This window comes from Emys orbicularis, chromosome 13 (genome assembly GCF_028017835.1).
Source record: "Emys orbicularis isolate rEmyOrb1 chromosome 13, rEmyOrb1.hap1, whole genome shotgun sequence".
Lineage (NCBI taxonomy): Eukaryota > Metazoa > Chordata > Testudines > Emydidae > Emys > Emys orbicularis.
In genome coordinates this window covers 14,925,449-14,952,890 of record NC_088695.1, presented here as the reverse complement: position 1 = coordinate 14,952,890, position 27,442 = coordinate 14,925,449, and the positions used below count along the sequence as shown (strand labels likewise).

The 27,442-nt window shown below is 44.4% G+C and overlaps 1 protein-coding gene and 1 pseudogene across 1 annotated transcript; both read right to left on the bottom strand.

Moving 5' to 3' along the window:
- Window positions 1–5,598: 5,598 nt before the first annotated feature.
- LOC135887488 (olfactory receptor 6N1-like) lies at window positions 5,599–6,574 on the bottom strand (annotated as a pseudogene).
- A 19,188-nt stretch (window positions 6,575–25,762) lies between these two features.
- Window positions 25,763–26,725, bottom strand: LOC135888353 (olfactory receptor 10A3-like). Its single transcript, XM_065416160.1, has one exon. The coding sequence runs from the start codon at window positions 26,723–26,725 to the stop codon at window positions 25,763–25,765; it is 963 nt and encodes a 320-aa protein (XP_065272232.1).
- Window positions 26,726–27,442: the final 717 nt, after the last annotated feature.

Genomic DNA, 27,442 nt, shown 5'->3' with positions numbered 1-27,442 from the left:
TGAGTAAGCCATCACATACGGCCGGGCAACAGAATTCATTTTGCAGGCAGCCCCTAGGGGCACACGGGGTTCTGCTTCTTCTACATTCATTTCAATGCTTTCAAACTGCTGGACCCCCTTTCCCACAGCAAGCCATGGGTTTGCCATATAAAAGGAGGGCCTGCGGACTCTCTGGGATGATCACTGCACACAACAAGCCCCTTCCTCCACCCCCCACCGCGTGGCTCCAATCAGGCTCAGAGCAGGGATGAGCCCTTTACACTAAACGCGAACAATCCAGCGTGGCTGGGTTCCTCCCACGCCCCCAACTGCATGGCTTCGATCAGGCTCTCACTCACCAGAAGTACCTTCTCCAGGGTCTTGGAACAGGAGCCCACCTTGGGAGTGAGGGGAGGCTATTAGATCCAGCATTAAGATTAGTTCCTGGCTAGGGGGGGAAATGGATTCCCCATTTGCCTCCTGTGCACTGTCCTCCTCCTCCTCCTCCTCCTCTTCGTCCTCCAATGTCTCTTCCTCCTCACTCTGTGCAACTCCCCCCTTGCAGGTGTCCATGGACAGAGGTGGGGTAGTGGTGCCTTCACACCATATAATTGCATGGAGCTCACAGTAAAAGCGGAATGTCTGGGGCTGTGACCCAGAGCGCCTGTTTGCCTCCCTGGCTTTTTGGTACATTGGCCTGAGCTAATTGATTTTTGTACGACGCAGCTATGTGTCCCTGGAGTAGCCTCTTTCCGTCATGGCCCTGGAGACTTTAGCATAGGTATTTGCGTTCCTTTTTTTGGAACGTAGTTCTGCCATGACAGACTCATCTCCCTAGCATGTGATGAGATCCAGTACCTCCCGTTCGGACCATGCTGGAGCTCGTCTGCGAATCCGGGATTGCGTGATCTCTTGTGATGGTGGACTCTGCATGGTCGCCTGTGATGGTGGATTGTTCTGATGGACACCTGTGCTGCTGGTGACCAAACAGGAAATGAAATTCAAAAGTTCCCGGGGCTTTTCCTGCCCACCTGGCTAGTGCATTGGAGTTGAGAGTGTTGTCCAGAGTGGTCACAAGGGAGCATCCTGGGATAGCTCCCGGAGGCCAATAATGTCGAATTGCGTCCACAATACCTTTAACCCAGGATTGCGATCTCAATGTAAGCGCTACTCCACTTGCCAAGGAGGAGTACAGAAATCAAATTAAAGAACCCTTTAAAATGAAAAAAAAACGTTGGGTCACGAGGACGGAATCATTTTTTTTTCGAAATAACTCGGCTAATTCCGAAATAACAGGCTAGTGTAGACCAGGCCTAAATCTGCTAATATTCACCTGAAGAAGAGATCTGTGTAGCTCAAAAGCTTCTCTCATCCACCAACAGGAGTTAGTGCAATATAAGATATTACAACACCACCTTGTCCCTCTAATATTCACAAAGCACATTCATGCCCCTTCATGGTTCCACTTCAACCTTTCTCCCACTTGGTTCATTTTGTGTCTCCAAAGCTTTGTAGCTAACAATGCCCAATGGGACTTGTACAGCGTGATTTGTATAATTGCATTTTTTTTAAGTCTAATGAACCTATCTGTAAAATATTTGTGATCATGAACAAACACCAGCTTACATTTTTGGAATATGCCTGTCCAAGGTGATGGCCTGTTACAATGTACTTACACTGCCCCTTTATTAATATTCAATATATGCTGTCATCTAGTGGGCATTTCTGAAAATAGCTGCCCATATATCACCCTTACAACATGTTTTCACTTAGGGAAGAAAAACCAAATGCACAAATACAGAATGGGGGATAACTGGCTTGGCAGCATAACTGCTGAGAAGAATCTGGGAATTGTGGTGGGTCACAACCTCAACATGAGTCAGCAATGTGATGCTGTTTCAAAAAAAGCAAATGCAATTTTAGGTTTCATTAACAGAGGCATAGCATGCAAGTCTCGGGAGGTGATAGTACCGCTCTGCTGGGCTCTGGTTAGGCCTCAGCTGGAGACTGTGTCCAATTCTGGTCACCAATGTATAGAAAAGATGTAGAGAAACTACAAAGGATCCAAAGGCGAGTGACAAAGATGATCAAAGGGATGGAATGCAAGCTATATGAGCAAAGGCTGAAGGAACTGGGTGTGTTTAGTTTGGAAAAAGAGGATATTAAGGGGGGGGATATGATAGTGGTCTTCAAATACTTGAAAGGCTACCATAAAAAAGATGGAGAAAAATTGTTCTCTCTTGCCACAGTGGACAGGACAAGAGGCAATCGGTTCAAACTGCAGCATAGTAGATTTAGATTAAATCTCAGGAACAACTTCCTAACTTTAAAAACAGTAGGACAATGGAAAAAAAACCCATAGGGAACTCCTGGAATCTCCTTCACTGGAAGTTTCCAAAAGGAGGCTGGACAGCCATCAGTCTTGGATGGCTGAGACTCAACAAATCCTCTATCTTGGCAGGGGGTTAGACTAGATGACCCCTGTGGTCCCTTCTAACCCAATGGTTCTATGCTGCCATCTAGTGGCCAATTATTTTATTGGCTCCTGAAATGTATTGGCAAAAATAACAGGAGTACTTGTTATTTTTGCGGATACAGACTAACACGGCTGCTACTCTGAAACCTGAAATGTATTGGTCACTAGTCAGTATTTCTGACCGCCCCTATTTCATTTCCTCTACTCTGCTGCCATCTAATGTCAATTTCCCAGCATGACAGCCTGTTACTCTGCTCTCCTCTAGTGGATTTTTCTTCCAATAGCTGCCTCTTTCCCATTTTCAACTATAACTCACTCAATAATATCTGCTACTATCCACAGTTCATTACATAGTGTAGAGTTCCTTTTCTCTTCAATACTCTTTCCTCACCACTTATGCATCATTATACAGCTTCACCTCCCTTTCCACTTCCCTCTGTTGGTGATTTGGAAACATAATTTCTGCTTTCTTGCCCTTCCACTTTGGCTGCTGTCCATTGGCCTTTGGGCTGCACCTCTCCCATTCCTCTGCTCTCTAGTGGCCCTACACAAAAAAACTGCATCTTTCCTCATTTCTTACCTATTGCTAGGTGTTCGCTTTTCGAAATTATAACCATTGGGAACCAAATCACACAATAGCATGATTGGAACATTAGAGGTTACAACTACACATACAACATTAGCGGGTCTCAATGATTTATCAGGGGTTTACCATTAATCCAGTGCATTTCTGTTGGTGTGGAGTCTCTTTCCAATGGAAATACATAGATGGAAACTACAGTGACAACAGCCCAGTGGTTTTCCAGGCTGAGATTCTAGGAGGCATCTAAGGGAGATAGGAACCCAAATCCTTTTGAAATGGGAGATGGACGCTTAACTCTGTTAGGTCACTTAAAAAATCCTTTCTGCAGTGATGAAGTCCTACAGTTCTCCCTGGTGCCCAGCTCCCCTCCCTCTAGCCGAGTCCTGACGTGCTCACAGTGGCAGAGCCAACACTGCTGTGTTTGACACCACAGGAGTTCTGCTCATTGCTAGGCGGTAGCCACTTCCTCTCACCATAGGTTACATCATGCCTTGGAGAGCCCCTGCATGCAGTAGAGCTGTCCAAGACACCTGGGGCTGGCTGGACACCATGTCCTGAGAACTAGCCCTCTGGGGACATGCACTTAACGCAGAGAGTTTTGGAGACACACATTGTAATAGGTGCCCTCCCTTTGAACTGGTCAGTGCAGTGGGTGGCAGCAGAGAAGCTGGTGCCTTGCAGGGCCACATGCAGAGTCCCTCGTCAGTGACCGTTTGACAGACCCAGACCTAGAAATGCCTTCACTTCTACGGGTCCCCTGGCAAACCCCCAGCTGGGTCTGGACAGTCCCAGTGTCCCTGGCTTGTGAGTCTAGCTCTTTGTTTGCCCAACATCCCGGCCTCCAAGGGCCCTGTGAGCCTGGAGCTGTTGCTTTGCTGGAGCTGGTCACAGCCAGGTTTAGCTCGGATAAGAGCTATAAAGCTATTCCTGGTGAAGTATCTAAAGGTCACTGCTTGGGCCTGGCTGTTCACATCCGGCCTGTGTGAGTGTAATGAAGGTGGTTGGTTTGCAGGGGGGTATGGTGGGGATGGAATTAGGTGCAATTTCAGAGGGATCAGATTTCCCAGGCTTACGTCCCCATACAGGCTGCAGCAGAAGTTAGTATTTTTATTGTCCAACCATTTATTTTGATAAAAAATGGCTTCTTTAGAGATATAAAAAAATGGTTAACATTGTCTCCACTCTTCCTGGTGCCCAGTTGAAAACTCCATGATGGGAACATGGTTTTGGCCACTTCCCTGCCTCGTTCTTCCACTTAGATGGACAACACTGAGTGCTGAGATTTTCAATGGGAGTTTTCAACTTAATTTGAATGGGGCTGTGTGACAAGATTCCCGGGGTACAATCTGGAGCTGTGGGACTGCTGTGCCCCCTTTCCTCTCCAACCTAGGCTGTTTCTCATGATGCTTTAATAGTGAGAAGCAGCAATCTCCCCCCACCCCAGTTACTGTTATCACAAGCATACAAGCATACACAGACACACTCAACTGAGTTGCATGAATGCTCTCCAAGCCACTTATGAACTATACGGAGGGAGACACCAGCAAATCCCCCCAGACTTGCACCCCAAGAAGTGTATCGTTATCGTTTAAGACGATAAAGTGCTTAAGACATTCTCTTGAACAATGCAAGCTCATTAATTAGTTCGCTACTTCATCAAAGGTTAGTGGACATGCACCAGCCCTTGTAATCTGAGTAGATTCCCCAAGCAATGTAAGCAAAGTCACTGGTTAAGATTAAACATTAAAATAAGTTTATTAACTACAGATAGTTACCTAACACTTATAATCACTTAAAATCTATCTCTGACCTTTATGCCTAAGAAAAAAAATAAAAATGCATTCTAAATCCTAAACTTCATCAGACTCTGAATCAAACAGCTTTTCTCACCCACTAGATGTTGCAGGAAGATTACAGTTCTTAAGACACAGGTAGAATTCCCTTCTCACCTTGGGACCAACGTCCCCAGTTCAAAGTCTTTGACTTCCCAGCATTCTTGTTGCCTCCAGAATAGGTTGGGGAGGAGAGAGGTGGTCTCATGATGCCGCTGTCCCTTATTTTATACTCTCAAGTCATGTCCCTGGAAGAATATTGGCCCAGACATGTCCTGGTGGGCCTTGCTGAGTCACGGAGTTCAGCAATTCCCATTGTGTGGTGCTTGCACAACTGTCTCTTACAGAATTGTGAATTTCTTTTTTACAATACCCCTGCTGGTCAATGGCTTGTGATTGTTGTTTAATGCCCGCCTGTGTGAGGGTTACCTCCTATGTTGTCAATGGAGAACTAACAGTGGGCGACTCCCAGACTCCTAATATATTTCAATAACAGGCATATAACAAAATCTGATAATGACGTATACAACGATGATATACATATTTTGACCAAAAAATGAGTTTCAGCACATCATGACCTTACATATGATACCTTACAAGGCATGCTTTTTATGAAATATCACAACCAAATACAAAAGATGAATATGTGGGTTACAGGGGGCTATTTTGAGGTACAGTGCATCACAGACTGATTGCTTCAACAACCAGACAGCTTTCAAAATCTCAGGCTATTTTATTATCTCAGAGTCTCTGCATATTTTTGTGAAAGCCACATTTACTGACTGCTTTGCTTAAGGCTTCCTTGACCTCTCTATTTCTCAGACTGTAGATGAGGGGGTTTACCAGGGGAGTTAGGACCGTGAAGCAAAGAGAGAGCACTTTCTTCAGATCTCTGAGTGTATCACGTTTCAGTAGCATGTAGAAAATTATTAGGGTTCCATAGAAAATTGTCACCACAGTGAGGTGAGAGGAGCAGGTGGAAAAAGCCTTTTGTCTCCCAGTCGTGGAAGGGATTCTCAGGATGCTGGCAAGGATAAACACATAGGAAATCAGGGTTAGTAGGAATGGAGGCAGGGTGAATACACAGGATAGTATGAATTGCACCAATATGCTCAGGTGTGTGTCACTGCAGGAGACTTCCATCAGTGGGATAGGATCACAATAGAAATGGTCAATTTCATTCGGGCCACAGAATGTTAACTGTGATAGGAATAAGACAAAGATTGTAGTAGCCAAACAACCATTTAACCATGACCCAGCAGCCAACTGGAGGCAAAACCTGGTATTCATAAGAGTTGAATAGTGCAGGGGTTTACATATCGCTAAATACCGATCATAAGACATTACTGCTAGGAGATAGCATTCTGTAGCTGCCAGAGCAGAAAAGAAAAACAGTTGTGAGAAGCAGCCACTGAATGAGATGGTTTTGTCCCCAGTCAGGAGACTGACTAGCATCCTGGGCAGGAGGGTGGAGGTGTAGCAGGTCTCCAAGCAGGACAAATTCCCCAGGAAGAAGTACATGGGGTTGTGAAGGTGCTGATCAGCTACAACTAGTGCAATGATGAGCATGTTCCCGGCCACGGTTGCCATGTAGATCACTAGGAACATCAGGAAGAGAAGAATTTTCAATTCAGGGAGTTCCCAGAATGCCAGGAGGATAAATTCTGTGATAGCCGTTTGGTTTCTCCAGTTTCTGTCTGCCATGGGTTGAGTCTAGGAACAATAAAGCAAACTATGCAATTCAATTGGAAAAACATAGAGCTAAAAGGTAATCAAGTGTCCTGAATTAATTCCATAAATATTCAGAAACTCCCCTCCCTCTCCTGGTTACCAGCTGAAATTTTAAGGCTAAATGTTGACTTCAGTCAAAGTGCAAGGAGTCTCAGTTCGAGAACAGATCTTTTGTATCCATGTAGACCACCCTCTGCCATATCAGATCAATGACGAATATAACAGTTCATTTCTCTGGTAGCCGAGTAGTGATACGACAGTCAGGCTCTTTCTTTACCTACTATTGTATCCCACCTAGTGACATACTGAAGCTTAACAATGATGCTTAAGTGCAGTAGTTCACTTCTGGCAATTGCCAGAATCATGCCATGACTTAGCAGTCAAAATCAATAAATACATCAACTAAAATGTTGAATTAAGTTTTCCAGTGCAGTCTATTTTCCTTAGGCATCGATCTTCTGTTATAATTAATGGAAATTAATCTAACAATGTTTCCTGGTTTATTCAGCATTTCAGTGCCCTGGAAGAGAGGGGATAATTCACGCCCCCCTCAGAAGAGATCAGTTTATGCCATAAGTTATGAAGTGGAGTAAATTCTCCCTTAGTTCCTGTGGAGGTGATGGTGACGTGGTGAGGGACTGGCAATGCCTTTTCTGTTTCCCGACTTTCACTAGGTAGCAGTAAAAATACAGCCCTTTGGAGGATGGATCTTAAGAAGGGACAAAACCAGGCTGATGTGCAGCCCTAAGAGGGGAGTGACCCCACCCCACTCCATACTGATTGTGGGATGATAATATAAGAACAAAAAAGGCACTGGTGTGGGGGGAGATGCTGTCCCTGAACTCAGAGTCTAGAAACAATTTGGCATGTTTCATCTGGGCTGGTAAGACTATCAGCATTTGCCACCTCATTGGGCACACAGAGAGCTGGATTCTCAGCTGATGCGAATGAAGGTAGCTCCATTTGTATCAGTGGGGCAGATCACCAACTGAGGACCTGTCACCAGACATGGATCTCACGCTCCATCTCTGTGAGGTAGTGCTATGAATACTGACTGGCTAAAACTGCTAATATTCACCTGAAGAAGAGCTCTGTGTAGCTCAAAAGCTTCTCTCCTCCACCAACAGGAGTTAATGCAATATAAGATATTACCTCACCACCTTGTCCATCTAATATTTACAAAGCACATTCAGGCCTCTGTTTGGTGGTGGTATAGAAATACAGTCAGTATGATGGTGCTCACCTGTAACCACTGCACCGCCCAGGCTTGAAGCGATGAGCTCTTATTTCTCAGGGCTTGGCCGCCAGGATGTAGGTTTGTCAGCAGAAGTTCTTGTCTCTCTTCTTTCTGCAGAAACTGGATTTTCTCATCGAAGAGACCTGCAGTTACCTGAAGGGATGAGCAGGTGTGTTTGATCTACCTTTGGATAATGAGCTTCTCCTTCGATTTACAAAGTGTAAATGCTGCCTCATGTTTGTATTCGGTCTTCACTCTTTTTAATATAGTCCCACTTCAACCTTTCTCCCACTTGGTTCATTTTGTGTTTCCAAAGCTTTATAGCTAACAATGCCCAATGGGATTGTACAGCGTGACTTGTATAATTGCAACTTTTTAAAGTCTAATGATCCTATGTGTAAAATATTTGAGATCATGAACAAACACCAGCTTACATTTTTGGGAGTCCAAGGTGATGGCCTGTTATAATGTACTTACACCGCCCCTTTATTAATAATCAATATATGCTGCCATCTAGTGGGCATTTCTGAAAATAGCTGCCCATATATCACCCTTACAACATGCTTTCACTTAGGGAAGAAAAACCAAATGCACAAATACAGAATGGGGGATAAATGGCTTGGCAGCAGCACTGCTGAGAGAGATCTGGGAGTTGTGGTGGATCACAACATCAACATCAGTCAGCAATGCGATGCCGTTTCAAAAAAAGCAAATGCAATTTTAGGTTTCATTAACAGAGGAATAGCATGCAAGTCACGTGAGGTGATAATTCTGCTCTCCTCAGCTCTGGTTAGGCCTCAGCTGGAGACTGTGTCCAGTTTTGGTCACCAAAGAATAGAAAGGATGTAGAGAAACTGGAAAGGATCCAGAGGATCCAGAAGCGAGCCATATGAGCAAAGGCTGAAGGAACTGGGTATGTTTAGTTTGGAAAAGAGGAGGTTAAGGGGGAACATGATAGCGGTCTTCAAATACTTGAAAGACTGTTATAAAAAAGAAGGAGAAATTTTGTTCTTTATTGCACAGAGAGCAGGACAAGAGGCAATGGGTTCTCCTTTAAAGAAGATACATTTCTGAGAACAAAAGAGAGACTCTTTCACAGTGAATCAAGCAATTCACAGCAGACAGCACATGTGTTTTAGGTACAAGGTAACGTTTTCCCTTTTATATTGAACGCCTGCCGGTATGGAGACACATCAAATACGGCTGGGTAACCGAATTTGGTTTGCAGGCAGCCATGGTAAGCCAAAGGGGATGTGGGGTTGTCTTCTTCCGCGTTCATAACATGTGGGAATGGTTTCGAACTGCAATGCCCTCCTTTCCCATAGCAACCAATGCCTAACCCCCACCCGCCATGCAGCTGCTCCTTCAGTGGAATTTTCCAAAAGGAGGCTGGACAGCCATCAGTCTTAGATGGCTGAGACTGAACAAATCCTGCATCTTGGCAGGCGGTTAGACTAGTTGATCCTTGCAGTCCCTTCTAACCCAATGGTTCTATGCTGCCACGTAGTGGCCATTTTACAGTATATCTTTCCCATTATGTTATTGGCTACTGAAATATATTGGTTACTAGTTAGTATTTCTGACCCCCCCTTTCATTTCCTCTAATCTGCTGCCATCTAATTTCAATTTCCCAGCATGACAGCCTGTTACTCAGCTCTCTTCTAGAACTTTACAAAAGTGAGAGACATTTGCCATGCTCTCTCTCTTCTACCTCGATCTACAAACACCACCACCAAGTGACTAAAGCGCTGATCAAAGGGGAGAGCCTGGCTGAAGGGCAACCAGTTAGCCTGTGGTGAGAAGCATCTAAGTTGTAAGGGTAACGAGTGTTATAATTAGCTTAGAATGTGTTTTGCTTTTATTTCTTTTGGTAACTTATCTGAACTTTTTGGCTATCACTTATAATCACTTAAAATCTATCTTTTGTAGTCAATGAACTTACTTTTATGTTTATCCTCACCAGTGAGTTTGTCTGAAGTGTTTGGTAAATCTGCTCAGGTGGCACAGGCTGTGCATATCCACTTTCCCTTGAAGTAAGTGGTAAATGAATTAACAAATTGTCATTGCTCTGTCCAAGATGGTATATTCCTGAGGTACAAGGCTGGGAGCTGGAGGGATCCGGTGGGATCTGGTTGGCGTCTTTCTCTCTGAGATTCATAAGTGGCTGTGGGAGCATTCATGCAATCTAGCTGGGTGTGGGGTACCACCTGCTGCTCGACTGAGTGATAACAGCACCTGGAGAGGTTTGCTTCTTGTCACTAGCAGAGCACTGTGACAGACACCCCAGGCTAGTGTGTTCAGGCAGCACAGCAGGTCTCTTAGTTCCAGTTGTACCCAGGGAAACCACCTAGACCATCACAGTTTACACATCATGTGTTTACATATTTTTACTGCAACAGCCCTCTGGTCTGTATCCTAATAACTATTGCAATTACTTTCCTATAGATCCATTGTTGTTCCTAGTATGTGCCCTATGGGTTGCCTGAGCATTCTGTGTGTTGGATTCTCATTTCTGAGAGGTTCCTGCATCTCCCAAAGGAACAGAAAATATATTGTTTGAAATGGGAAAGGAAATATCCAGCCTTCTCAGTCCTGAGGCTACTGGGATTATGCACAGTGACCACTTTTTGGGGCAATCCTGTTTTAAAGTAAAATTCTTAGGTTTTCTGATCTCTTTGATTTGGCCAATGTTCATCCCAAGCGGCACTGAGGAGTTCTCAAAACTTTACCTGCAAAAGTGTCAGAGAGATTGTAGAGATGACAGTTTGGAAAGGGTTTTCCATAAATGTGTCCTTTTATAGTCAGCGGTTTTTGAGCTCCTGCCTGGTGACAGAATGGAACCTGGATATTTGGAGAATGTGTAACTAGTCTCCCCTATCCCTGGCATTACTGACTGAAGAGATAAGGAGAGAGACAATGTATTCAAAGTCGCATCCTAATTGAAATACCTGAGCTGGTGAAAAGCAGCCCTATGTACAGAGTAACTGCACAGGAGTTGTGCTAAGGTAACTAACCTGTGGGATTGCCATGGTTATTATTAAACTGAAAAGCATCACTGTTTGCAATGTCAGGGATTAGATATTTACATGGATATCAGTAATGTCCAGAGTTATCATAATTAATGACAACCAACATTCTGGAAGGGATATTAAACCTCATGCTTCAGGGCTTGAGCCAATCTCTAAGTAACAGAGACCAAGGTGAGAGCTATATGGGGGGCAGATTATCCTACATCTACCTCCTATGGGATTCTTCCATCTTCCTCTTAAACATCTCGGTATGGCCCCTGTCAGACAGGATATTAGTCTAGATGGACCTAATGTCTGATCCAGTCTGGCAATTCCTATGAAAAGAGAATAGGTAAATCTGGGGTCATTCTGCTCAAAGCACAGACCAGTATCTGAGTTCTGGAATACCTGAATTAGATACTAGTTGAAGAGGGCACATTTGACAGGATCTATTTCCATCCACTAGATGGCAGTCCCCCCCCACCCCCCCACGCACACACATTTCCTTAAATTATTTTTATATTGTCTCCATACACCTGCTTTCCAGAAGTTGGTATACAAGCATGAAGTTCTCATTTTTGTAACCCAAGTTTTCTTGTATGAACCCAAATAAAATTATTGTTTCAGCTTTTCAGCAACAAACCACTTGATTTTTATATTATTAATTTGGTTGCAAAATAGATTGGGAAAACATTAATCTCAACCCATTTCTGGGTTGTTTAGTTTGTTTTTATGGTGATGGTGTTTGAACTTTTTAATAAGGGTCCCACTTCAACCTATCTTTTAGCTGACTAATTTTGTGTCTCCAAAACTTTGTTGCGAACATTGCCAATGTGACATATCGATTCCTTATGTAACCCTTCTGCCAGTTGGAGTCGGCAGCAACAGGGGCCGGGTTCAATATATAAGGGTTCCTTTCCAACAATACAACACAAAACCGGATCCAGCCCCAACCCAGTAACCTGAGACAATTACACACTACCCATTGGGCACCTCTAGAGGCAACAATTTCCCTCTCACAAGCACAGAGTCTGAGAGCGGAAAAGAAAGTTTTAATAAAAAGGTGGAAAGTAACCCGGCATTAACTTGGGAAAACGCTGCAAGCAGGATTCATAACATAAAATCATGAGCAAAACACCCAACCCAGAGTACGTTGGGCAGTGTCCGTGTGCCTCAGGTTCTTAAGTCCAGCAACCAAAAGTTCCTTTAGAGTGCCCCTCTCTTCACCACAACCCACTCACAGTTATTGTCCTTGGTCAGTAAAGACCCAGAGTTCAGAAATGCATCTGCGTGAGTTCACCTCCCACCTGGGGGGGTTGGGGAGAAAAAAGCACCTTGCTCACTTCGCTGCCCAGGTTCTTGCCCTGACATCTGCCGCTCCGCCGGCCACTCCCTGTACCCTCTGGAGTGGTTTTAGGGCCCACAACTTAACACAGCTCTCTGTGATTTCAGCTGTTAGTGGGCAAGCCCAACTACTAGTGTAGGCTGGACAGTCTCTGGCATCAGAGACACTGCTGCAAAACAGGTCTAATGCTTAGAGCTGGTAATTAGTGATTTCAATTCTGTTGTTTTACAATACTTTCCAGTGAGTCTTACTAAACTCTATTATTAAACAGTGGAGAAAAGAAGGCCACACCACAAACTACCTGTCCCCACCCTCTCTCAATTCATCTCAGCTTTGGCACCCCTGTCTTCTGCTTACCGAATGCAGTTTAGCTGAGGGTGAGTCCCTCCATCAGGGTATGCCAAGTACAGTTCTGATACCCTTGATCCCCGCATAAGGATACACAACTCTTTATTACCCCTGCTCCAATAACAAAGTGACTTGTGATCCAACACCACGAAAAGTCATTATATGGGCAAAGCATTTCCATCGTACATAGGCAGAATGGGCATGTCTATGCAAACAAGATCAGTTCATCACTAGTGGTCAGGGGAGAATTAATGCAGACCTTGCTTACAATTATAAAAGGGAAAAAAATCCCACAGGGGAAAATACTTCACATAATGATGAAACTCTATTGATGGCCTGTTAATAAGAATAATAAATAATATTAAGCCTATATCTGCTGCCACCTATTGGACATTTCAGAAAATAGCTGCCCATTGCTCCTGCTTTGAATGTGCTGCCCTCTAGTGGACACCTTGCAGCTTCTCTGACCTTTCCTTTTCACATTACAGGACTTTATCCAATTCTGAAATATACTGGCTAATACGATGGACCTTTCCTCATTTCTTTCAATCTGCTGCCACTAGGGTCGATTACACAGCATGACAGTCTATTGTTCTGTTCTTACCCTCTGCTCTCTTCTGGAGTTAACTACAGTGGATGTTGTAGTTGCCTCTTTCCATCCTTGATGCTCTTGTGTCCCCGTTGGTCATTGTTCCACCATGGTACTCGTTTCCTATCTTTAGGTAGTGTTGGTAACCTAGGACTAGCTAGGTTGGCTGTCTGTGATTCCCTTATAAACACGGCTTCAGAATTCCTCAATATCTTCATTTCTACATTGCTCACTCACATTCCTCTCACTTTGGTGTCTAAAGATATTTCCAGTTCATTACATAGCATAGAGGTCTATTGATCCACAAAATTCTTTCCTCACCATTTACACTGATGCCATCTAATCTGTATTATACAGTTTTACCTCTGTCCACTTCCCTTTGCTGGTCATTTGGGAAGTCATAACTTCTCCTTTCATGACTTCCACTTTGGCTGCTATCCACCGGGTAGCACCACTGCCCCTTTCCCATATCTCTACCCTCTAGTGACCCTAGAGAGCATAATCACATCTTTCCTCATTTCTTACCTATTCCTAGGTGTGCACTGCTCCAAATTAGAGACACTGGGAACAAAACTGTATAACAGCATGATTGCAACATTAGTGGCTACAAAAGCACATACAATAGCAGTGGCTCTCAAAGGTTTAGCAGGTGTTTCCCATCCATCCAGTGCATTTCTGTTGCTGTGGGGTCTGTTTCCATTAGAAATGACTGTGCAGAGCTGAGACAACACAACACACACACACGCGCAGCCGAAAAACATTTGATGACAGAAGCTACCGTGACAGAATCCCAGTGACTCTTGAAGCTGAGATTCTCAGAGGCATCTAAGAGATTTAAGCATCCAACTCCCATTTGAAAGGGAATTGGGTGCCTAATTCTGTTAGGTCCCTTGGAAAATGGTTTCTGCAGGGCTCAAGTCCTACCATTCTCACTGGTGCCCAGCTCCCCAGCCCCTGGCCAAGCCCTGATGAGTTCCCAGTGACTGAGCCAGCACTGCCATTTTGATATCACAGGAGTTCTGCCCATTGGTAGGTTGTAGCCGCTTCCTCTCAGCATAGGTTGCCTCACGCCCCTAGGGGAGGGCCCTCCATGGAGCAGAGCTGTCCAAGGCACCCGGGCTGTCTTCAATGAGTGCATGTCCCGAGAGGCTAGTTCTCAGGACACAGTGTCCAATCAGTTTTAGGGACACTCATTGTAACAGGTCCCCTCCCTTTGAAATATTCTGTGCAGCTGGCAGCAGCAAAGTAGCTTCTGCCCTGCAGGGTCAGATGCCGAATCCCTCCTCAGTGCCCGTTTGACAGACGCGACCCCAGGAATGGCCTCAGTTCTACATGTGCCCTGTCAAACCCCCATCTGGCTCTGGACAGTCCCAGTGTCCCTGTCTTGTGATTCTACCGCTTTGTTTGCTCAACCTCCCTGCCTCCAAGGGCCCTGTGAGCCTGGGGCTAGTGCTTTGTCGGAGCTGGTCCCACCCGGGTTTAGCCCAGACGAGAGCTATGAAGCTGTTTCCGGTGAAGTGTCCAGAGGGCACTGCTGGGGCCTGCCTGTTTGCATCCAGCCTGTGTGAGTGCAGTGAAGGTGGGTTTGCAGAGGGGTATGATGGCAATAAGCACAATTTCAGGGGTGCCAGATTTCCCAGGCATATGTCCCAATCTATGCTGCACCAGGAGTTAGTATTTTTATGGTCGAAAAATAATTTTGATCAAAACCAGCTTTTTTTATGGAAATAAAAAGTTGGTTAAAATTGTCTCAATTCTGCCTGGTGCCCAGTTAAACTCCATGATGGAAATATGGTTATTGCCACCTCCCTCCCTGGTCCTTCCACTAACATGGACAACACTGACCCGAGTTCCAGCTGGATTGTCCATTGTGTCCTTAGCGGCAGAAGAACTGCAGCAAAAACCTGATGTCACCCATTGTGTTTTATTTCTATTTGACAGTCTGAATTAGATCACAAAACTTTATTATCTAACATAGAGAAACAATGAACAGGGGACATACACAGGGATTTACTTTGATCGTTAGTGGATTTTGTGCCTTACACTATGTCAGCCTGGTGCATTTTCAAATACCGTACACACTCCTCACGTAGGGTGAATGTTTAGCCAAGACCATGGACAAAAATACCATCATACTCTGTTTATCAGTGCTGAACATGAGAGAGTGACAGAGCTGTCCACAACTTCATTTTCCTCTATGATGTGTTACATGGAGACAGCATGGAACTGTAAACACTGTCTCAGTAACTCCATACAGATCATCTCCATTTTTTTAACATTAGTGGTGAGATTTTTAATGGGGGTTTTCAACTCAGTTTCAATGGGGGCTGATAGCCAGAGGTTTTCACAGCTGCCTGACTGATTTAGGCAAAGTTGTTATCTAGGAGTCTCTGCATGTTTTTCTGAAAGCCACATATTTACTGACTGCTTTGCTTAAGGCTTCCTTGACCTTTCTGTTTCTCAGGGTGTAGATGAGGGGGTTTGCCAGGGGAGTCAGGACTGTGTAGCAAAAGGAGAGCACATTGTTTAGGACGCTTAGTGTCTCATGTTTCTAGCATGTAGACAATCATTAGGGTTCCATAGTAAATTGTCACCACAATGAGGTGAGAGGAGCAGGTGGAAAAGGCCTTTTGCCTCCATGTGGTGGAAGTGATTCTCAGGATGGTGGTGAGAATGCACACATAGGATTTCAAGGTTAGTATGAATGGAGGGAGGGTGAATACACAGGCTAGAATGAAATTCAACAATATAATCAGGCGTGTGTCCCCGCAGACAGTAATAGAAATGGTCAATTTCATTCGGGCCACAGAATATTAACTGTGACATGAATAATACAAAGATGTCAGTAACCAAACAACCATTTAACCATGACCCAGCAGCCAAGTGGAGGCAAAATCTGGTATTTGTGAGAGCTGAATAGTGCAAGGGTTTACATATTGCTAAATACCGATCATAAGACATCGCTGCTAGGAGACAGCATTTTGTACATGCCAGAGAACCAAAGAAATACATTTGTGAGAAGCAGCCACTGAATGAGATGCTTTTGTCCCTCCCTCCCTGGACCTTCCACTAACATGGACAACACTGACCCGAGTTCCTGCTGGATTGTCCATTGTGTCCTTCGGGTCACAAGAACTGCAGCACAAAACATGATGTCACACATTGTGTTTTGTAATCTAATTCAGACAGTCAAATAGAAATAAAACTTTATTATCTAACATAGAGAAACAATGAACAGGGGACATACACAGGGATTTACTTTGATCATTAGTGGATTTTGTGCCTTACACTATGTCAGCCCGGTGCAGTTTCAAACGCTGTACACACTCCTCACATAGGGTGAATGTTTAGCCAAGACCATGGACAAAAATACCATCATACCCCGTTTATCAGTGCTGAACATGAGAGAGTGACAGAGCTGTCCACAACTTCATTTTCCTATATGATGTGTTACATGGAGACAGCATGGAACTGTAGACACTGTCTCAGTAACTCCATTCAGAACATCTCCATTTTTTTCACATTACAGGTGAGATTTTCAATGGGGGTTTTCAACTCAATTTCAATGGGGGCTGATAGCCAGAGGTTTTCACAGCTGCCTGGCTGATTTAGGCAAAGTTGTTATCAAGGAGTCTCTGCATGTTTTTCTGAAAGCCACATATTTACTGACTGCTTTGCTCAAGGCTTCAATGACCTCTCTGTTTCTCAGGCTGTAGATGAGGGGGTTTGCCAGGGGAGTCAGTACTGTGTAGCAAAAAGAGAGCACTTTGTTTAGGAAGCTTAATGTGTCGCGTTTCGGTAGCAGGTACACAATCATTAGGGTTCCATAGTAAATTGTCACCGCAATGAGGTGAGAGGAGCAGGTGGAAAATGCCTTCTGCCTCCCGGTGGTGGAAGGGATTCTCAGGATGGTGGCGATGATACACACATAGGATGTCAGGGTTAGTAGAAATGGAGGCAAGGTGAATACACAGGCTAGTATGAAATTCAACAATACGATCAGGCGTGTGTCCCCGCAGGAGAGTTTTATCAGTGGGATGATATCACAATAGAAATGGTCAATTTCATTCGGGCCACAGAATATTAACTGTGACATGAATAATACAAAGATGTCAGTAACCAAACAACCATTTAACCATGACCCAGCAGCCAAGTGGAGGCAAAATCTGGTATTTGTGAGAGCTGAATAGTGCAAGGGTTTACATATTGCTAAATACCGATCATAAGACATCGCTGCTAGGAGACAGCATTTTGTACATGCCAGAGAACCAAAGAAATACATTTGTGAGAAGCAGCCACTGAATGAGATGCTTTTGTCCCTAGTCAGGAGACTGGCCAGCATCCTGGGTAGGATGGTTGAGATGTAGCACGTCTCCAAGCAGGACAAGTTCCCCAGGAAGAAGTACATGGGGGGTGTGAAGGTGCTGATCGGCCACAACTTGCACCACAGTGAGGGTGTTCCCAGCCACAGTTGCCACATCGATCTCTAAGAACATCAGGAAGAGAAGAATTTGCAGGTCAGGGAAATCCCCAAATCCCAGGAGGAAGAATTCTGTGACCTCGTTTGATTTCTCCAGTCTGTGTCTGCCATGGGTTGAGTCTAGGAACAATAAAGCAATCTGTGCAATTGAATTGGAGGAACATAGAGCTAAAAGCTAATCAAGTGTTGTGAATTAATTCCATAAATATTCAGAAACTCCCCTCCCTCTCCTGGTTACCAGCTGAAATTTTAAGGCTAAATGTTGACTTCAGTCAAAGTGCAAGGAGTCACAGTTCGAAAACAAATCTTTTGTATCCATGTAGACCACCCTATGCCATATCAGAGCAATGACTAATATAACAGTCCATTTCTCTGGTAACCGAGTACTGATATGACAGATCAGACTCTTTCTTTATCTACTATTGTATATCAACTAGTGACATACTGAAGCTTAACAATGATGCTTAAATGCGGTATTTCACTTCTGGCAATGACCAGAATCATGGCATGACTTAGGAGTCAAAAATCAATAAATACATCAACTAAAATGTTGAACTGAGATTTCCTGTGAAGTCTATTCTACTTAGGCACCAATCTTCTGTTAAAATTAATGGAAATTAATCCAACAATGTTTCCTGGTATATTCAGCATTTCACTGCCCTGTAGGAGAAGGAACAATTTCTCCACCCCCCTCACAAGAGATCAATTTATGCCATAAATTATGAAGTGGAGGAATTTCTCCCTTATTCCCTGTGGTGGTGATGGTGACGTGGTGAGGGACTTGTCACACCTCAACAGTCCCCTCCCTCCCGTAGGTCCCCGGGGAGGGCAGATCAGCATTGTATGTGGCTAACACTGTTGCAAGCATCGCAAAGCATGCTGGGAAGGGTTAAAGGTGTGAGTGAGGAGTGACAGTTTCCTTTGTAGGTTACAAGATGCCGAGAAGGGGGGAAGGATAAGAAAAGAGCAGAGAATGAGTTAACTCAACACTGTAGCTAGCTCAGTGCGAAGATAAGACACTGGCCCCCGCCCAAGGACACTGCCCACAGCCCAGACTTGGCTGACAGCCAAGAAAGACGGGGGCTTGAATGTGCCCGAGCGGCCGTGAGAAAGAAAAATCCAGCTGCACAGACCTGCAAAAGAGCAAGGCCAGCAGGAAGGAAAACAGAGTTTAGGGGCTGCAGAGATGGAAAACACAGACGAGACAGTGAAAGGGGGAGCCTAGCCTCGTGTCCCTGGAACTGGGGTGTTTTCAGAACGTTGAAGAGACCACAGAAAGCCGGTTTGGACTGGCACAGAGGACACCAGGTGCAGAGGTCCCCGAACGGAGCATCTCTTCACTCCCCCCACCCTACCCCCCCCCGATGATCCAGGACTTAAAACCCTCCTGAGAGCTGGAGCAATTTGGAGAGCAACAGCAGACCTGGACAGCCTGAGCACAGGAGAGCACTCTTGTTCACCTTCCCCCGCTCCACCCCCTTCTGACGTTACACCCAGGCCTGGCCAGTCTTCGGTAGTGCGTATGTGAGTATGAAAGTGGGTTAGGGCTTGGGGCGCTAACGCTTCTTTCCCCCCCTCCCCCGAGTGATGTGGGAGACTTCCCAGCACTCTCTGCTGTTGTTTTATTATTTTATTAATAATGCTTTAAAATTTAGACGCTTGATGTGTTCTGTCATCTCTTCCCCAAAAGATCCTGTGGCCTCAGCCTGATCACCTGATACTGCAGGCAGATTGGTAACAAAAATCTGTCACAGACTGGCAATGCCTTTTCTGTTTCCTGATGTTCACTATGTAGCAGTAATAAAATACAGCTCTTTGGAGAGTGGACCTTAGGAAGGGAGAAAACCAGGCTGATGTGCAACCCTAACTGGGGAGTGACTCTCCCCACGCCATAATGAGTGTGGGATGATAATACAAGAACAATAAAGTCATTGGGGGGAAGACGCTGTTCCTGAACTCAAAGTCTAGAAACAATCTGGCATGTGTCATCCGGGCTAGTAAGACTCTATCAGCATTTGCCACCCCATTGAGGCACACAGTGAGCCAGATTCTCTACTGCTGTAAATCAAGGTAGCTCCATTTGTGTCAGCAGGGCAGATCCCCAACTGAGGACATGCAACAAGACATGGAACTCAAACTCCATCTCTGTGAAATGCTGCTATGAACGCTGACTAGCACTGCAGAGGGAAGGTGAGGCTAAAACTGCTAATATTCACCTGAAGAAGAGCTCTGTGTAGCTCAAAAGCTTCTCTCCACCACCAACAGGAGTTAGTGCAATATAAGATATTACCTCACCACCTTGTCCATCTAATATTCACAAAGCACATTCATGCCCCTGTTTTTTGGTGGTATAGAAATACAGTCAGGAAGATGGTGACGTTGTGCAGTGAATATGGTTTTATAAAAACATGATAATAAGTGAATATAATGTAACTGGAATATGCTTCATGCAATAAGTCTCTTGTAAGGTATCATTACAAACCTTATAATCTACTTAGTGTGATCATCCTATTTGTATAAATGTACCACTCTTGTATCTGAAACTAGAAATATAAAATATAACTCTGAGGGCCTATTGTAATTATGCAAAGTGTGGGCCATTAATGGTGGTTTGGAATCTTGATGACTCCCATTGTCTGCAGATGGCTGTGTTTACCTGTGAGTCTTCCTGTATATGTGTGTGCTGGCAAGTGGGTAATGAAGTCTTGCAGTGACATGTGATCATGTCACCTGAACTGGAATCCATCTTTAACCTGGTGCTTTTCCAGTGAGGGGGGGTGGAAACACAGAGGGACAAAGGGTTCCCACCTTATGCAAAAATATATATAAAGGGGTGGAAGAGAACAGAGGGGGAGAGAAGCCATCATGAAGAATCCCCTAGCTATCACCTGAGCTGGAACAAGAGCTGTACCAGGGGAAAGAATTGTGCCCAGGCCTGGAAGGTGTCCAATCTGAGAAAAAACTTACTGAAGCATCTCTGAGGGTAAGATTATCTGTATGCAGTTTGATTAGACATAGATTTGCACATTTTATTTTATTTTTCTTGGTGACATACTTTGTTCTGTCTGTTACCACTTGGAACCAATACATCCTACTTACTGTATTTAATAAAATCACTTTTTTCCTTATTAATTAACTCAGAGTATGTATTAATACCTGGGGGAGCAAACAACTGTGCATATCTCTCAATCAGTGTTATAGAGGGCGAACAATTTATAAGTTTACCCTGTATAAGCTTTATACAGGGTAAAATTGATTTATTTGGGTTTAAACCCCACTGGGAGTTCGGCATCTGAGTGCTAAAGACAAGCACACTTCTGTGAGCTGTTTTCAGGCAAACCTGCAGCCTTGGGGCAAGTAATTCCGTCCCTGGGTCTGTGTTGGAGCAGACGGGCCTGTCTGGCTCAGCAAGACAGGGTGCTGGAGTCCTGAGCTGGCAGGGAAAACAGGAATAGAAGTAGTCTTGGTACATTGGGTGGCAGCTCCCAAGGGGGTTTCTGTGATCTAACCCGTCACACTCACCCACCTTGTCCATCTAATATTCACAAAGCACATTCATGCCCCTGTTTTTTCGTGGTAAATGCAGTCAGGAAGATGGTGCTCACCTGTAACCACAGCACAGCCCAAGCTTGAAGCGATGAGCTCTTATTTCTCAGGGCTTGGCCAACAGGACGTAGGTTCCTTAGCTGAGGTTCTTGTCTCTCCTCTTTCTTCAGAAACTGGATTTTCTCAGTGAAGAGACCTGCAGTTACCTGAAGAAATGAGCAGGTACATTTGATCTACCTTTGGAAAATGAGCTTATCCTTAGATTTAAAAAGTGTAAATTCTGCCTCATATTTGTATTCGGTTTTCACTCTTTTTAATATGGTCCCACTTCAACCTTTCTCCCACTTGGTTCATTTTGTGTCTCCAAAGCTTTATAGCTAACAATGCCTAATGGGACTTGTACGGTGTGACTTGTATAATTGCAACTTTTTTAAGTCTAATGATCCTATGTGGAAAATATTTGAGATCATGAACAAACACCAGCTTACATTTTGGGGAGATATCTGTCCAAGTGATGGCCAGTTATAATGGACTTACACTGCCCCTTTATTAATAATCAATATATGCTGCCATCTAGTGGGCATTTCTGAAAATAGCTGCCCATATATCACCCTTACAACATGTTTTCACTTAGGGAAGAAAAACCAAATGCACAAATACAGAATGGGGGATAACTGGCTTGGCAGCAGCACTGCTGAGAAGAATCTGGGAATTGTGGTGGATCACAACCTCAATATGAGTCAGCAGTGTGATGCTGTTTCAAAAAAAGCAAATGCAATTTTAGGTTTCATTAACAGAGGCATAGCATGCAAGTCTCGGGAGGTGATAGTACCACTCTGCTTGGCTCTGGTTAGGCCTCAGATTGAGACTGTGTCCAATTTTGGTCACCAATGTATAGAAAGGATGTAGAGAAACTGGAAAGGATCCAGAGGCGAGTGACAAAGATGGTCAAAGGGATGGAATGCAAGCCATATGAGCAAAGGCTGAAGGAACTGGGTGTGTTTAGTTTGGAAAAAGAGGATATTAAGGGGGGATATGATAGTGGTCTTCAAATACTTGAAAGGCTTCTATAAAAAAGATGGAGAAAAGTTGTTCTCTCTTGCCACAGAGGGCAGGACAGGAGGCAATGGGTTCAAACTGCAGCATAGCAGATTTAGATTATATCTCTGGAAAAACTTCCTAATTGTAAGAACAGTAGGACAATGGAACAGACTGCCTAGGGAAGTCGTGGAATCCCCTTCAGTGGGAGTTTTCAAAAGGAGGCTGGACAGCCATCAGTTTTGGATGCCTGAGACTCAACAAATCCTGCATCTTGGCAGGGGGTTAGACTGGATGACCCTTGCGGTCCTTTCTAACCCAATGGTACTATGCTGCCACCTAGTGGCCATTTTACAGTATAACTTTCCAATCATGTTATTGGCTACTGAAATCTATTGGTCACTAATCAGTATTTCTGACTGCCCCCCCCGCTTTCATTTCCTCTACTCTGCTGCCATTTAATGTCGATTTCCCAGCATGACAGCCTGTTATTCAGCTGTCCTCTAGTGGATTCTTCTTCCTATAGCTGCCTCTTTCCCATTTTCGACTCTCATATCACCTGGTGGACGTTATTTAGTATAACAGCCCATAACTCACTCAATCATATCTACTACTATCCACACCTCATTACATAGTATAGAGTTCCTTTTCTCTTCAATGCTCTTTCCTCACCACTTATGCATCATTATACAGCTTCACCTCCCTTTCCACTTCCCTCTGTTGGTCATTTGGAAACATAATTTCTGCTTTCTTGCCCTTCCACTTTGGCTGCTGTCCATTGGCCATTGGGCTGCACCTCTCCCATTCCTCTGCTCTCTAGTGGCCCTACACAAAATAACTGCATCTTTCCTCATTTCTTACCTATTGCTAGGTGTTTGCTGTTCGAAATTATAACCATTGGAAACCAAATCACACAATAGCATGATTGGAACATTAGAGTCTACAACTATAGGTACAACATTAGCGGGTCTCAATGATTTATCAGGGTGTTAGCATTAATCCAGTGCATTTCTGTTAGTGTGGAGTCTCCTTCCAATGGAAATACATAGATGGAAACTACAGTGACAGCAGCCCAGTAGTTCTCCAGGCTGAAATTCTAGGAGGCATCTAAGGGAGTTAGGAACCCAAATGCTTTTGAAATGGGAGATGGACGCTTAACTCTGTTAGGTCACTTGGAAAATCCTTTCTGCAGTGCCGAAGTCCTACAGTTCTCACTGATGCCCAGCTCGCCTGCCTCTGGCCAAGTCCTCATGTGCTCACAGTGGCTGAGCCAGCACTCCCATAATTGGCACCACAGGAGTTCTGCTCGTTGCTAGGCGGTAGCTACTTCCTCTCACCATAGGCTGTGTCATGCCCGAGGAGGGGGCCCTGCATGCAGTAGAGCTGTCCAAGACACGTTGGGTTGGCTAGACACCGTGTCCTGAGAATGAGCCCTCTTGGCACATGCTCTTACTGCAGTGAGTTTTGGAGAGACTCATTGTAACAGGTGCCCTCCCTTTGAACTGCTCTGTGCAGTTGGTGGAAGCAGAGCAGCTGGTGCCTTGCAGGGCCACATGCAGAGTCTCTCGTCGGTGACCGTTTGACAGACCCCGGCCCCAGAAATGCCTTCAGTTCTATGGGTGCCCTGGCAACCCCCCAGCTGGGTCTGGACAGTCCCAGTGCCCCTGGCTTGTGAGTCTACCTCTTTGTTTGCCCAACCTCCCCGCCTCCAAGGGCCCTGTGAGCCTGGTGCTGTTGCTTTGCTGGAGCTGGTCAGAGCCAGGTTTAGCTCAGATAAGAGCTATAAACTATTCCTGGTGAAGTGTCTAAAGGTCACTGCTTGGGCCTGGCTGTTCACGTCCGGCCTGTGTGAGTGTAATGATGGTGGTTGGTTTGTAGGGGGGTATGGTGGGGATGGAATTAGGCGCAATTTCAGAGGTAGCAGATTTCCCAGGCTTACGTCCCCACATAGGCTACAGCAGAAATTAGTATTTTTATTGTCCAACCATTTATTTTGATAAAAAATGGCTTTTTTAGAGATTTAAAAAAATGGTTAAAATTGTCTCCACTCTTCCTGGTGCCCAGTTGAAGCTCCATGATGGGAACATGGTTTTGGCCACCCCCTCCCTGGTCCTTCCACTTAGATGGACAACACTGATTGCTGATATTTTCAATGGGAGTTTTCAACTTAATTTTAATGGGGCAGTGTGACAGGACCCCTGGGGTACAACCTGGAGCTGTGTAAGTGCTGTGCCCCCTTATCTCTCCAAACTGGGCTGTTTCTCATTATGCTTTAATAGTGAGAAGCAGCAATCTCCTCCCCCACACAGTTACTGTTATCACTCAGTCACAAGCATACACAGACACACTCAACTGAGTTGCATGAGTGCTCTCCAAGCCACTCCTGAACTATATGGAGGGAGACACCAGCAAATCCCCCGAGACTTGCACCTCAAGGAATGTGTCATCTTAAACTGCTTAAGACCTTCTCTTGACAGGTTTCAGAGTAGCAGCCGTGTTAGTCTGTATCCGCAAAAAGAACAGGAGTACTTGTGGCACCTTAGAGACTAACAAATTTATTAGAGCATAAACTTTCGTGCTCTAATAAATTTGATAGTCTCTAAGGTGCCACAAGTACTCCTGTTCTTTTTACCTTCTCTTGAACAATGCAAGGTCATAAATTAGTTCGCCACTTCATCATTTCAGATTCCCCAAGCAATGTAGACAAACTCACTGGTTAAGATTAAACATTAAAATAAGTTTATTAACTACGGAAAGATAGTTACCTAACACTTATAATGACTTAAAATCTATCTCTGACCTTTATGCCAAAGAAAAAAAATAAAAACACATTCTAAATCCTAAACTTTATCAGACTCAGTAAGATCTGAATCAAACAGCTTTTCCCACCCCACTGGATGTTGCAGGAAGATTACAGTTCTTAATACACAGGCTGAATCCTCTTCTCAGCCCAACCTCCCCAGTTCAAAGTCTTTGTCTTCCCAGTGTTCTTGTTGCCTCCAGAATAGGTGGGGGAGGAGAGAGGTGGTCTCATGATGCTGCTGTCCCTTATTTTATACTCTCAATTCATGTCCCTGGAAAAATACTGGCCCAGACATGTCCTGGTGGTCCTTGCTGAATCACAGAGTTCAGCAATTCCCATTGTGCAGTGCTTGCACAACTGTCTCCTACAGAATTGTGAATTTCTTGTTTACAATACCCCTGCTGGACAATGGTTGGTGATATTCGTTTAACACCAGCCTGGGTGTGGGTCAGCTTCTATGTTGTCACTGGAAAACTAACAGTGGGCGACTCCCAGACTCCCAACATATTTTGGTAACAACCATATAACAAAATCTGATAATGACGTATACAATAATGATATACATATTTTGACAGAAGAATGAGTTTCAGCAGATCATGACCTTACATATACCTTACAAGGCATGTTTTTTTATGAAATATCACAACCATATCTATACAAAAGATGAATATGGAGGTTACAGGGGGCAACTTTGAGGTACAGTGCATCACAGGCTCATTGCTTCAATCAGACAGACAGCTTTCAAAATCTCAGGCTATTTTATGATCTCATAGTCTCTGCATGTTTTTGTGAAAGCCGCATTTACTGACTGCTTTGCTTAAGGCTTCCTTGACCTCTCTGTTTCTCAGGCCGTAGATGAGGGGGTTTACCAGGGGAGTTAGGACCGTGAAGCAAAGAGAGAGCACTTTCTTCAGATCTCTGAGTGTATCACCTTTTGGTACCATATAGAAAATCATTATGGTTCCATAGAAAATTGTCACCACAGTGAGGTGAGAGGAGCAGGTGGAAAAGGCCTTTTGTCTCCCGGTGGTGGAAGGGATTTTCAGGATGCTGGCAAGGATAAACACGTAGGACGTCAGGGTTAGTAGAAATGGAGGCAGGGTGAATACACAGGCTAGTATGAAATCCACCAATATGCTCAGGTGTGTGTCACTGCAGGAGAGTTCCATCAGTGGGATGGGATCACAATAGAAATGGTCAATTTCATTCGGACCACAGAATGTTAACTGTGATAGGAATAAGAGAAAGATTGTAATCGCCAAACAACCATTTACCCATGACCCAGCAGCCAACTGGAGGCAAAATCTGGTATTCATAAGAGTTGAATAATGCAGGGGTTTACATATCGCTAAATACCGATCATAAGACATCGCTGCTAGGAGATAGCATTCTGTACCTACCAGAGCACAAAAGAAATACAGTTGTGAGAAGCAGCCCCTGAATGAGATGGTTTTGTCCCCAGTCAGGAGACTGACTAGCATCCTGGGCAGGAGGGTGGAGGTGTAGCAGGTCTCCAAGCAGGACAAGTTCCCCAAGAAGAAGTACATGGGGGTGTGAAGGTGCTGATCAGCCACAACTAGTGCAGTGATGAGCATGTTCCCAGCCACGGTTGCCATGTAGATCACTAGGAACATCAGGAAGAGAAGAATTTGCAGGTCAGGGAGATCCCCGAATCCCAGGAGGATAAATTCTGTGACAGCCGTTTGGTTTCTCCGTTTTCTGTCTGCCATGGGTTGAGTCTAGGAACAATAAAGCAAACTGTGTAATTGAATTGGAAGAACATAGAGCTGAAAGGTAATGTCCAGAATTAATTCCATAAATATTCAGAAACTCCCCTCCCTCTCCTGGCTACCAGCTGAAAATTTAAGGCTAAATGTTGACTTCAGTCAAAGTGCAAGGAGTCACAGTTCAACATCAGATCTTTTGTATCCATGTAGACCACCCTCTGCCACATCAGAGCAATGACTAATATAAGAGTCCATTTCTCTGGTAGCCGAGTACTGATACGACAGATCAGACTCTTTCTTTATCTACTATTGTATGCCATCTTGTGACATACTGAAGCTTAACAATGATGCTTAAATGCAGTAGATCACTTCTGGCAATTGCCAGAATCATGCCATGACTTAGGAGTCAAAATCAATAAATACATCAACTAAAATGTTGAGCTGAGATTTTCAGTGCCGTCTATTTTCCTTAGGCATCGATCTTCTGTTAGAATTAATGGAAATTAATCTAACAATGTTTCCTGGTATATTCAGCATTTCAATGTCCTCCCTCACAAGAGATCAGTTTATGCCATCAATTATGAAGTGGAGTAAATTGTCCCTTAGTTCCTGTGGTGGTGATGGTGATGTGGTGAGGTACTGGCAATGCCTTTTCTGTTTCCTGATGTTCACTATGCAGCGGCAATAAAATACACTCTTTGGAGGGTGGATCTTAGGAAG